This window comes from Balaenoptera musculus, chromosome 2 (assembly GCF_009873245.2).
Source record: "Balaenoptera musculus isolate JJ_BM4_2016_0621 chromosome 2, mBalMus1.pri.v3, whole genome shotgun sequence".
NCBI lineage: Eukaryota > Metazoa > Chordata > Mammalia > Artiodactyla > Balaenopteridae > Balaenoptera > Balaenoptera musculus.
This window is the reverse complement of record NC_045786.1, coordinates 133366909-133381002: the sequence shown is the minus strand read 5'-3', so window position 1 is coordinate 133381002 and position 14094 is coordinate 133366909. Positions and strand designations below refer to the sequence as shown.

Sequence of the window (14094 nt, the reverse complement as noted above, 5' to 3'; positions counted from 1 at the left end):
ATGGATGAATGCTCACACTATTTCTCTTTCATTTAGAGTTAAAAAATACTGCCCACTGACTAACATGTAACCCGATTTAACTTTCTCTACCCTTGAGCATATGCTTGGTTGCCCCTTCCTCTTGCTTAACTAACATGTCCTCAAAGAATGAAAAATTTTTATACTACAAAAGAAATCACAAAATCTTTTAGAAGAGTAAAAATGACTTTACATTATTCCACCGTGGCTGTCTGTACCATGTCTACATTCAAAAGTTTCAACTGAAAAATGATCATAAGGAACTATTCTCATTTTTCTCCTTTTCTTCTTCCTTGTATCTTTTTACTAAATAACAGCATTAAACGTTGTTTGGTGTCAAAAGCAAATGATGGAATGAATTATCAAATTCAATTCAATGAACACATTGATCACTGACTGTATTTAAGCACAGTGCTATGTTGGGAAGCAAGGTCTATTAAATAAATAGGAAAACCTATCTTAATAAATAAACCACAAAACTATCCCATATATCACTTTCTCTGAAACTTTAAATAATCAGTCTGGAGAATACAGCGATGGTAAAGGCAGCTCTTGCCACAAACTGTTAAGTCACACAAATATTTATTAAGTGCTTACTCAATAAAATGGTATAAAACAAGGAAAAGAGCATCAGCTTTGCCCTCAAGTAGATATGGGCTTGAATTCCAGACCTTCATTTGCTAAACTGTGTGCGTTGGGAAAATTAGTTAACCTTCATGAACCTTACCCTTTCTCATATAAATGCCACATTACCTGTGTGGCATGGTATTACGAGGAATAAAAGAGATAGCATAGAGTGCCTAGCAAGACTTCAGTAAATGGAAACTATTGTTAAGATTATGATTATGTTCCGGACACCAAAGATCTGGAGGGTGGGGCTAAGGATGAATAAGCCATTTTCAAATGGAGGTTCAGTAAGGACTCAGGAAAATGCAGCTGAATGTTGAAGAATAAGAAGTTTCAATTCAATTTGGTAATATTTTGTAGAGGAATTTTCTGTCTATGTTCATGAGAGATAGTGGTTTATAATCTTCTTTTCCTGTAATGTCTTTGCCTGGTTTTGGTATCAGGGTTATGCTGGAAAGAATTCAGTCCTTCTGGCAGTGGCGGCCACTCTTCTCTTCCAGGCCTGCACCAGTGAAGAAGAATCTCTCCAGTCTCCTAATCTTTCTTTTTCTAGAGGTCTGTGGAGAAGAGACTGCAAGTGGGAGTGAACCACTTTTGTATCAGTAGCTACCAATGGCTCTATGCTTGGCCTTTAGCAATTCATTAAAGAAAAGTCTAGTCAAATACATCTTATCTGCTTGTATGGTGCGTGGTGTCTCTTCCTGTGACTGTGCTCTGGCACAGTGACAGGGTTCTTGTGTCTCATCTCTCGGGAGCAGAGTCTGTCTTTCCGTGGATTTCAGGCTACTTAGTTGCTCTACATCATAAGCTCTCTGATGGGTTCAAGAAATGTTATGATTTTAGAGTTTATCTGACATTTTATTACAGTTAGGAGAAGAGACACTCTCCACTTTCCTCCTCCTAGGTGGAAACAGAATGCCCACATTCAGCAACATTTTAAAGTGAATTTCTATTTTATTAATCAATAATAGCATAGATTTGTGAAAGACACATTTATTCAGATTACACCTTTGGATTCATGGATTTGGGGCAGATTTATTACTCTGTGCCCCATCCCTTCCCTATCAGAGATCTACACACATGGCTTTTAAATCACTGTCATACTTTATGAGAAAAAAATCAATTTAAAAAACTTTTAACTGTGATTTTAAAATTACTAAAATCAATTGTAATTTTGAGCTATTATAATTCAGTTATATTTCAAATACAAAGGCAAAAGTTTTCATTTGCACATATTGTTAGAAATGACTTCTAAATATATATAAGCTTTGAATTTCCTAATTCTCACATATCTAAAGTCACAATCACCGTATGTTAAGGTATAAAAGGTGCTACGATGGCTAGGAATTAAACTCAGGACATAATGTCAAAAAAAACCTATTGTGATTTTCCACAAAAATGTAACCTGCTTTTGATTAATTAGTACAATTACATTAGTAATTACTTTTAGCACTTTGATACATATTTTCTGAGCAACATATATCATCTACAAATAAGAAAACTGAAGAATGCTGTGATTTTCAAACAACTTTGACAACTAATCTGTCCTAGCATTTAACCATACAACATATGTTCTAATTTTTCCCCAATGATTATAGTATAGCCTGTTTGACTTTCTAATTATTCTTTATTATGCGGTTCTTAAAATTTTAAGAGAAAAACTAAAGAAGAAAAATATTTTTAAAAGTGAACTATTTTAATACATCACTTTATAGAATTTAATTGTTCCTGGGTTCATAACAAATAAATGGATTGAAAACTAGTCTCTCATTTGTATTGAAGAAAGTTAACTGTACAGTGAAAGGGAAAAAAATTTTAATGACTTACTAAATTACTTAAAAAGTTGCTTTCACTATAAAACTGTTAGACACATTAATCAGGACTTAGAATCAGATAAGTGGTATCATGTGCTCAAAAATATACCCAATGAATTAAATACCAAAAGAAACGGATATTACCTTTCAGAATTCAATTCAATTTCTCTTTTGTATTAAAATCTGAAAGTAATAATCAAGCGGAGGAAGGAGACAAATACTTTACAGATCTCCCAGAAGCATAGTGCTAGAACCTATGTCCTACCATATCTTCAGTCAATTTTTAATGGATGATCACTAAACTACTGCTACTGCTAGTAAACGGCTTGATTTCTTTATATACATATATTAAACTACTATGCATTTCAAAGTGAAATACATAATACTTCTTCCTGAAATAGCCATAATTTGGGCTTCAAGTATTCTTAGAAGCATTTATCTTCCAGAAAAGATGTGGTTTTGATTCCCTTGTGATAAGGTGAATTTCCTTCATTATCTTCAAGCCCTTTGTGTATGATGGGATTGAATTCCTTCAAGGTCACTCAAAGTTGTGAAAGCCCTAGAGGATTATTTTGGCACTCTGACTCTCTTATTCTTTGAAACATTTGGCAGTGTATCAGAGCTTCATCAGAGAAAAAAATTAAATCCACAAAATTTATAGGGGAAAAAGTCATAACTGACTATATTTGCCAAGGGAATTGTATTCATTCAAAAAATATTTAGTATGGAGACATGTATCAATTATAGAGTGAAACACTTGGCTCCTATTTAAAATGTTTTATCTATAGCCCACTGGGTATTTATTTATCTTGGTTAAAACTGACATAGGCCTGAGGCTCTCCTAACTTCTGTATTGCATGTAAAATTAAATGAAAATAATTCTTACACATATTAAATCCAACTGTTCTAGATTCTTTCTAAATAAAACTTCCTCCTACTAGCTAACACATTGGTTTCTTTTATTTTTCTTATGATTTTTATTGACATTAAATGTTAACTGCACACTGTTATTTAATGACATGTTGTTAAGTCAAAAATTTAAATATTGCCATCTTGTGGTCAGACATTCATATACATGAAACTGAAAACAATGTCACTTTCTTAAAGAGAGGTATTTACCCTTAAAATCTTACCAAAGATATTTTCCTATCAGGTGAGAAAAATGATCATTTTATTATATACAACATTCTCCAAGGAGACAAAATTCATTTATAATTTTAAGAAATTATAATTTTTTTAAAAAACTAAATTAAATATACAGTCATTCACCATGAATGGTAACAGAATTCAGTAGAAGGATATCAAGTCAGTCCTGATATTATCTTAGAAATATTTATTTGCTCATATCTATATACTGTCATGATTAATTTTTAAACACAATGAGGAAAGTGTTACAGGTAATTTTCCATAAGATTCTAAAATATGATACTAACACTACTGTACCACTGTTAGGTTTTAAAAAGTGGTCAGGAGGGCAAAGTTCTGAAAAGTTGGAGCAAGAAAGGAACAGAAAACAAGCAGAAAAGTAAAAACCTAAACCTCATATAACATAATCTTAAGCACTTCCTCATTTAGGTCCTCCCCAAACTGCCAAACAGTTACATTTGTAATTATATTGGCATTCAATATATGAGATAAAAAACACAATTACAAAAGTGAAGAAAAACATTCTATGGCTCAAAATACTCCTAATACTTCTACCTGGACTGTAGACAAAAGTTTTTAAACAGAAGACATCTTAATTTCTACTGCCAAATTTCAGAATTTAGGTTATATAAAATTTAAATGACGAAGAAGCAAGAAGGCAAACTAAGCACAAAGCCAACAGCTTTGCAGAAACATAAAGACAACATCAAAATGCTGTGATGCTGACTGTGGAATCATTTAGCCACACAATTTTGGTAGTCAAGCAGTACGGAAAAGTTCATTCATATGATAGCACCTAACATGAGTTCTTTGTTTTTTAAGTTGTACCTGTTGATCAAATCGCCACACGATTACATAAAGAGCCACATAAAGAGCCTTTACAAAGTTTTACAAAGCTCCTTAACAACCATAACCATTGCCTTTATCATATTATAATTTAAAACAGACAACTATGATACAGATAGAGACTTATACACAGATAAAAAGACACTGACATTCAATTGTACAAGAACCAAAAGGTAAGATTAAAATAAAAATACTACCTAAGAGTTTTTAAAATCCATTAGAAATAGTGTTTATTGGTAAAAAGAACTAACAAATATACACTCAAATATAATACCAGATTCTTTATCCCAAAGGGCTAAATCAAAGAAAACAAAAAAAAACCCCTAGAGAATAAGAATAAAACTTATATAAAAGAATTCTCATTATATACGTGTTCAATATCACAACATATATCAAACTCTTATATTATTACAAGGAAACAAATCTTACCTTGTTGCTGTGAAAGTGAAATATCACATTTATTTCTTACACGTATTAAACGACTTTGAACTGGCTTGTGTTCAACTTGCTTAACATCTTGGTCTTGTTTTTGTTGGTACTGAAGAATTTAAGACATGAAGTCATAATATTATTTTTTAAGTTACTTTAAAAAGATCTGAGCAATTAAATTATTTAGGTGTTTATTATATAAAATTTGAATATCATGCATGCTTTCTAACTACCAAACGGGTGATGGAGTACATATTACTAAAGAAAAGATATTGCAAATAAAATCTTTCAAAAGATTTGGGTAATATACACAGATTTCAGATATTCAAATCATTTCTATATTTCCTAGAGAATTCAGAGCTACTTATAAATCAACTATTCTAGATACATACATGATGGATTTAGACAGGATAAAAACTTAATTTGACTGTAAGCACTTCCATATAACCATTTTTGCATAAAATGAAAATCTGCATAATGTACTGCAATTTTCAAAGAGCTTTTATATATAATAACATCACTGAATTCTCACAAGTGTTGAGTAGGTATTGTTTTCCTCCTTTGCCATTCAAGAAAAGTTCACTCTACCATAAGCCCCATCATCTCTCTTCCTTACTACCACCTAACGAAATTTGAAATTTACAGTAGTCACAAATTCCTTCACAATCACACATTACAAATTGTGATGACTTTAGCCATTTTCTTTCTCCCCTTTCCTGTTTTATGAGCCTATTTATGAATGAGTCTCTGAAAACAACTGTCAGATATAATTTGACAGGAACCTAAAAAGGTATCTCTGAACTCTTAACAACAGATACAAGCAGAGGAGAATCTGAAACACCTGTCCACATGGACTCAAATGTAACCACTCCAGTTCTGGCAGGTACTTATTTATCTACAGGTAAAAATGAGTAGCTTTAGACTGCAATAATAACAACTAGCCTCACCTCTGGTCTTCTAAGTTTAGAGCCATTAGTCATATAGGTTACTTCCCTGAAGGAAATATTATTTTGGTGTGTATTTCTAAGATGGGTACTATGACTCTTTTGTGCTGCTTCAGTTTAGAACCTTCCTACTGGCTCCCTTCCTTAACCACAGGGATTAAGAGCTGAGTATTGTGGAGCTAAACTGCTTGTGTTCAAATTTGGCTAACTCATTATGTAGCTTTGACCTTGGGTAAGTTACTTAACCCCTCAATACCTCAATTTTTCTCATCCATCAAATGGGGATGATAATAATAATAACTACCTCAGTAGGTTGTTAAAAGGATTAAATGAATTAATACATAATGAACTTAGCCTCAGGCAGAGTAAGCACTATAAACAAGTGTGTGCTAGTATTAGTACTAGCCATACTTCTCTGTTAATAAAGGAAATCTAACAAATGAATTTTTCTGAAGCCATTCTTCTGGTAACACTTTGCAGTTTTATTTTAAAACAGGCCAATAATTAAAAGAGAGCAATCTTTCTTTTATTTTTTAGAATATCTTTATTGAGGTATAACTGATGGACAATAATCTGCATGTATTTAAAGTATATCATTCGCTAAGTTTTGACATATGTATATACCCATGAAGCCACCATCACAGTCAAGATAATATGGTGAACATACCCACCAAGCTCAAAATAACATGAATTCCCTCCTATAACTATAGATTAGTTCGCATTTTCTAGAATGTCATGTAAGTGGAATCGTAAAGTATGCACTATTTTTGGGGGGTGGGGGTTCTGGCTTTTTCCCCTCAACACAACTTTTGTGAGAATCGTCCATGTCACTGTACATATCAGTAGTCAATGGCTTTTTTTTTTTTTAATAAAGTTATTTATTTATTTACTTATTTTTGGCTGCATTGGGTCTTTGCTGCTACGCGTGGGCTTTCTCTAGTTGCGTAGAGCAGGGGCTACTCTTTGCTGCGGTGCGTGGGCTTCTCATTGCAATGGCTTCTCTTGTTGCGGAGCACCGGCTCTAGGCACGCGGGCTTCAGTAGTTGTGGCACACGGTCTCAGTAGTTGTGGCTCGTGGGCTCTAGAGAGCAGGCTCAGTAGTTGTGGTGCACGGGCTTAGTTGCTCCATGGCATGTGGGATCTTCCCGGACCAGGGCTCAAACCCGTGTCCCCTGCATTGGCAGGCAGATTCTTAACCACTGCGCCACCAGGGAAGTCCGTCCATGGCTTTTTATTGCTAAGCAGTATTCCATCTTATAGATATGCCACAGCTTGTACATTCAGCAATTGATGAATATTTATGTTGTTTCCAGTTTGGGGCTACTACAAATAAAGTTGCTATGAACATTCATGTGCAAGCCTTTGCTTAGACATATGTGGTAGTTTCTCTTGGGTAAATAAATACCTAGGAGTGAAATGTCTGGGTCATATGGTAGGTGTACATTTTATCAATACTTTTTTAAGAAATTGCCAAACTGTTTTCCAAAGTGGTTGAATCATTTTACATTCCCAACCAGCAGCATATGAGAGTTTAAGTGCTCCACACCCTTGACAAAACTTGGCATGCTGGTCTTTTTTTTTTTTTTTTTAAGTTTTTAATTTTTTTAATTTATTTATGGCTGTGTTGGGTCCTCGTTTCCGTGCGACGGCTTTCCCTAGCTGTGGCAAGCGGGGGCCACTCCTCATCGCGGTGCGCGGGCCTCTCACCATCGCGGCCTCTCTTGTTGTGGAGCACAGGCTCCAGACGCGCAGGCTCAGTAATTGTGGCTCACGGGCCCAGCTGCTCCGCGGCATGCGGGATCCTCCCAGACCAGGGCTCGAACCCGTGTCGCCTGCACCGGCAGGCAGACTCCCAACCACTGCGCCACCAGGGAAGCCCATGCTGGTCTTTTTAATTTGAGATGTTCTAATGCGTATGTAGTAGTATTTCAATGTGGTTTTAATTACCATTTTCCTAACGATTACTGATGTTGAGAATCTTTTTATGTGCTCACTTGCCATCAGTATATCTTCTTTGGATAAGGTATCTGTCCAAAGATTTTATCCATTTTTTAATTGGACTGTTTGTTTTCTTAATATTGAATTCTGTGAGTTCCTTATATATTCTGCATATAAGCCTTCTACCAGATAAGTGATTTGCAAATATCTTCTCCCAATCTGTAGCTTGTTTTTTCATTCTCTTAACTGTGTGTTTTGAAGAGCAGATGTTCTGGTTTTTAATAAGACCAGTTTATTAATTTTTTTTCTTTCATGGATAGTGTTTTTGGTGTCATTTTGGCCTAACCCAAGGTCACAAACAATTTTTCTTTTATTACAGAATTAATTAACAGATATTTATTCATTACTAGTTTTTTCCTGATGTTTGCTTGGTCACAGGTTATTAATACTGAACCCTACATAATAGTGTGTTCCATAAGCAATCTTTATTTTATATACTTTTGGCTTTCACCCTCAACACCATGCAATGCAACACAATACCATACCATGCTGACTATTTATTGAATAAATTAATCTACAGTGAGATTACACAGATTAAAAAACTGTATTTAATTTAACATGAGTATTTTTTTTTACACCTTGGAGAGTAATTATCCTACTTTTTCAGTACACAAGATTGCATGGGCCATTGGCTTAACTCAGTATGAAATATCTCATGCTTTCACGGTAACACACTTCACAAATTTTAATAGAATAAATATTTATTGAGTACCTATTATGCACAAACTACTAAACTAGATATTGCATGGGAATATAGAGGTGTAAATGATAATAGCTATCTAACTCGGTAATAGGCATTTTTACATACATTATTTTAATCTTTAATTTAAAGATGAGGAAATTAAGGCTTAGAAAAAGGCTAAGTATGTATTCAAGGTCACAGCTAGAGATTGGATGAGCTAAGATCTACAGCCAGGCTTGAGTCAGTGAAAAAAGGAGGCATGATTCGAGGCTGTCTGACTCCAAAGACTGTGCTCTTGACAGTGTTCTATGCTAAGGCAATATTGTTACCATTCTGATTTAAGTAAAGTACAAGTGCTATTAATCGGGTACCTGAGGAAAATCTTCAGCTGCCACTGATAGTTTAACATCATCTTCTTGTGTTGTCAGAAGTTTTGTGGGAAGGGCAAGGTGAGGATCTGGCCGCAACTCCAATTCTCCCAAACTCATTGGACCATGACTGACACATAAATCTTCATAAATATCATCTGTTATCAAGTATGTAAACAAAAAGTTAAAATAAATTATTTCTTAGAAAAAGAAAAATTGGCTAAAATTACCAATATTTCTTACCTGCTGAATTAGAAGTACTTCAATAGAAAATACGTGTCACCAAGGCTTCACTGCAATTAAAACCAAAGCTCATAGAGAATGCAAAAAGTACCTATGTTCAAACAAACCTATGGACTATTCTAAGGTTCCAATCAGCAAGCTATTCACGCAGTTCACACCCAACACCCACTCCTACACACCAACTCCTAACACTCCAGATTACCTTTTCTATCAATAAGAGTCAATAGAATACTTTGCATCTAAAATGTAATATCAAATCAAGGGGCAATTTCCTGACTAGAAAATGTTGGTATTACTTAGTTCTGTTCTGGTATTTTTCTTCAAAAGATCAAGCTCCTCTTTTCCTCATCCAAATGACATCTCAATCAAATCAATAAAAAGAAGACAATAAGAGTGGAGATAAATATTTATCTAATAATATCACTGTACATTTGCATTACATTTTATACTCCAAGCACTTTCACATATATTATCTCATTTAACTTGAATCTCACAATCATTCTGTAAGGCAGGAGGATCCGATAGTTTTATAACTGTCTTTCCCTGTAAGGCTCAGGGAAGTTAACTGTCAAAAAATCAGAGCTAAGAGGTGAAAAGGAACTAAAATCCTCATCTTTCAACTCCTAGTCACTGTTCCTTATTTCACATTCTTGCTAAATTATTTCTAAGAAAATTGTTTTTCCTAATTAATGGTCACCTTCTAAATTTAATCAGTAGAAATAGACCTGAAGCACTACACATAAATTGTTTTAAATGAAATGATATTTTAAAGACCCCACAGGTATTTTCCATTTAAAGGCAGTATGTTGACAATTTCTTAGGTTTAGCAAATAATTACTCTCTGATTTTTTTATGTTAATCTATATTTTTAGGTGGCTTTTACATAAAGCAGAATACATACACTGACTTTTAAGTTTTACCTTTCCAGAATTTGATCTACACAAAACAATTTCTCAAAATTATTACCTGTTTTATTCTCATTTTATTTATAAGATTAATTTAAATAATTGTAATAACATTCATCATTTAGAGCAACCATTGTTCCAAGCCTCATTGGCCTTTTTATATTCTGATATGGATTTTCTATTCCTATGTCACTTTTCCTACATTTTCTTAAGACTGGCAAATGAATTAAGATAAAAGAATTCATACATACATAAAAACTTTTTGTATTGATTATATGATTATATACCTAGAAAGCCCTAGAGTCCCTAGTGAGGAAAAAGAATTTTGTTAGAATTAATAAGACAATTTGGTACTATGACTGGATACTAAAAAAATATACAAAAATCATTGGTTTCTCTCTATATTATGCAATATGCACTTAGAAATAGAAAAGTAATCTTTTACTGTAGTGACCAGAACTGTAAAATAATTAAGAAAGGTATAGAAGAAGAAAATGAAGAAAATTATGAAATCTTATTGAAGAGCACAAAACAAGATCTGGACAAATAGTAAAATACATGAAATGTATTTTTATATATACATATAAAAATGTCAATTCTTCCAATATTAATACATAAATTAGCACAATTCCAATCAGGGTGATTTTTAATTGAAAAACAGAATTTTAGAGTTTATATGGAAGAATAAATACCTGAGAATTGTCAAGAAAAGCAGGAAAATTTATTTTAAAAAGTAAACTTGACCTATCAGATAACAGAATGTACCATAAAGACACAGTAGTCTAATGTGTTTTAGATCCTAAGGAATCTAGAATACTTAGAATAAAGAATCGAGAAAAAAAATTCCTACATCTATGAGAATTTAATATACAAATTGGTTGATATTTCAATTCAGTAGGAAAAAGATACATAATAATTGGCACAACTGACTACTTATCTGGAAGAAAATCAAATTGAACTTCTACCTTACACCACTTGCAAAAATAAATTCCAGATAGACTTCAATATAAATATATACTAAATAATGAACTTGCAAAAAGAATCTGAGACTACAGGTATAAGCTTGTATTGGGGGAAACCTAACCACGTGATGAAAACACAGGAAGTATAAAAGATGTAAATAACTCTATAAAATTGTTTAAATTATATGGAAAAGAATATAAATAATGTCAATGAACAAAGTACAAATTTGGGAAAAGACATTTGCAATACAGATGATAGAAAATATCTAAAATACAGAAATAGGTCTTACAAAGTTACAAGAAAAACTTAGAACCTAACAGACGGGGGAAAAACTTAAGTAGATAATTCACAGAAGAGCAAATACAAATAGCCAACAAACATAAGCTCAGCAGTAGTCAGCCATATCTTTATAATTTAACTGACAAAAATAAAAATAGTAGTAAACACAATTTCTGGAAGGGATATGGGGGAAGGTTGTAATATATTACTGATAAAAATAAATTAGTTTAAATTTTTAAGACAGCAACTTGGTATATCTATTTTAAATTTTTAAATATATTTTCCCTTGGGCCCAGTAACTACTTCTGGGAAACTATTCCCGAAATATAAAATGCAGCAATATGTTAGGATACACATGTGTGAATATTTACTTTAGCACTGTTTATAGTAGGGGCAAAATGATAATAAAGTAAATATTCATCAACAGAGCAATGACTGAATACATTATTGGAAATCCACACTAAAAGTGGATAAAAAGTCAATAAAAAGATGAATTTAAGCACTACTACTTGACGTGGAGTAATTTCTGCAGGGTTTACTGGGTGAAAACAAAATGCAGGCAAGTGTGCATGACACAATCTCAACTTGTAAAATAACAACAAATACACACACATCATATGTACCTATCATGTATACTGTATGTGTGTGTGTATATAATTATTATATATGCATAAGGAAAAAAACCCAGGAAGGTTACATACCAGAATCTTAACACGAGTTAAAGCATAAAGTGGGACAGGAGAAAATGTGAGGAGGAGGGGTAGATGAAGAGCACTCAAAAAAAGAGTCTATAACTTTAAGTAATATATGATATAATCATATTTTATTTTTATGTAAAATGATATGTGGCTGATGTATGGGTGTAAAGAAAAAAATTAATTAAAAAAGACACAAGGTAGATTGTGATAAAAGAAGAAAAAAATTAAATATAGAAACCAAGAAAGTGTATAATCAAACATCTCCCAAAAGCATTAAAAGTGCATAATAGCTTTCAGCTCACATAATACCCTATCACTTAACCTATATTTACTGACTATGCTACATACTCTGCTAGATGACAGGGCTATTACAGTGGACAAGATAAAGTCTCCATTTTCAAGTGAGATTACAAATCAGTGTGATAAGAGCAACATTAGGCAGGCGACATTAGAGGACTACACAGAGAGCATATTTGACGGTACCTAACCCAGTGATAAGGGATCAGGAAAGGATTCCATGACAGCAATCACAACAATGTTGAACTTGCTGTGTCAATTCTAAAAAGTATGCTAATTGAGTGTAATGTACATTAGTAAGCCCTTTGTAAGAGGGACACAAAGTATTATTCCATTCAAGACAAATTTAATTAATCATAATTTAAAATCCCTAATTTTACTTTTCTAGAATCTTACTGCTTTGAAAAAGCAACCATGGTAGACTTTCAGAGAAGACTAAGTCTGCTTGAATTGCCAGTGCCAGCAGCAGCTTTGGTTCTTGCCTATCTAATAAATTATTCCATTTGTATGAAACCCAAAGGTACCTCAAATTCCACATAGATGAAACCCCACTCATTCTTATTTCCACCTAATTCTGTCTTTCCTCCAGAATCCCTCCCTCCCTCAGTGAATGGAAATACCACCTATCCAATCATTCTAGCCAGAAACCTGGAGTCATCTTAGACCCTCTCTTCTTTTGCACCTCTCATATTCAACTAAGTCTTGTCCACTCTCCTCCTCAAATGTCTCTCAAGTCTCCCTTTTCATATTTCTTCGCTGTTGAATAATGTCTCACCAGGTTTACTTTAATAACTGTCTAAGCCAGAGGCTCCTTGCCTCCAGTCTTAATCCTCCCCAATCTATCCATCACACTGCACCTCACATGATCTTGCTAAATAAAAGGTAAATATGATCACGTCACTCATTTACATACAATCTTTAATGGATCTGTGAATATCACAAAACATTCAGAATTGACAGAAATTCAAGACTGAATTTTCCATGGGCATAAATATAAAGTAAGATTGGAATTACTTTCCGTTTTGCACACAAACGAATCTCTACTGTCTTAGAGTAAATCTAAAAACCACTTGATATTATTATCTATATCCACCTGGTTTCTGCTGCTGTTCCAATCCCATTGCATCCTAAACTCTAATTCACTGATAAAGTACTTACATTTCCCCGCTTAAGTTTCACTGTTTCTTTTTCTTTAACTTTATCCCCTTGTCTCATTGCATATTCTGCCTCGGAGGTTTCTCTTACACTTACTACACAGCAAACATCTATTCATCATTGAGAACTCATTTCAAGTTACCTCCTCACACATGAAGTCTTTCCTGATTGCCCTCCCCAGTTACAACTGACCTGTACCCCCATCCTATACGGACTGCTTCACAATAACTACAGTCATTTATTGCATGCTTTTGCCTTCTCTCTACTACCTCTACTAGAGAAAAAATTCATTATGGATAAGGCCTTACCAGGTTTTATATTCCTACCACCTAGAATGTGCTTAGAGCAGAGCAAGCACTCAAAAAATATTTTCTGAATAAGTAAATTAATAAACTGGAACGTGCTTATCACACTTCATCATCTGGCTAATTCCTCTAAGATTCAGTTTCACATTGGCTCTTGTGGGAAACCTTCTCTGAGCTCTCACGTGTGGGCTGTTCCTCCTCTGCACTCCCAAAGCAGTCTGTGTTGTTGCATTAATCACACAATATTAAAATTGCTGTCTCATATTCTCCTACACGAGTTTGTAAACTTCCTTGAGAGCAGATGTCTATTACCTCTGCATCTCAAGACCCTAATATTGTACTAATATATTGGTACCGAGTACACAGTAGGTACTCAA

At 33.7% G+C, this 14094-nt stretch overlaps 1 protein-coding gene across 7 annotated transcripts in view; it reads right to left on the bottom strand.

The window, feature by feature from the left end:
* The window catches only part of KIAA0586 (KIAA0586 ortholog), a 105822-nt gene that overhangs the window by 24814 nt on the left and 66914 nt on the right, over positions 1-14094 (bottom strand). For all 7 annotated transcript variants that reach the window (XM_036842470.1, XM_036842467.1, XM_036842471.1 and 4 more), the window contains 2 exons: positions 8876-9030; positions 4881-4989 (listed from right to left, as the gene is read on the bottom strand). In XM_036842470.1, the coding sequence (XP_036698365.1) occupies positions 4881-4989; positions 8876-9030 (264 nt within the window). The remainder of the gene's footprint in view (positions 1-4880; positions 4990-8875; positions 9031-14094) is intronic.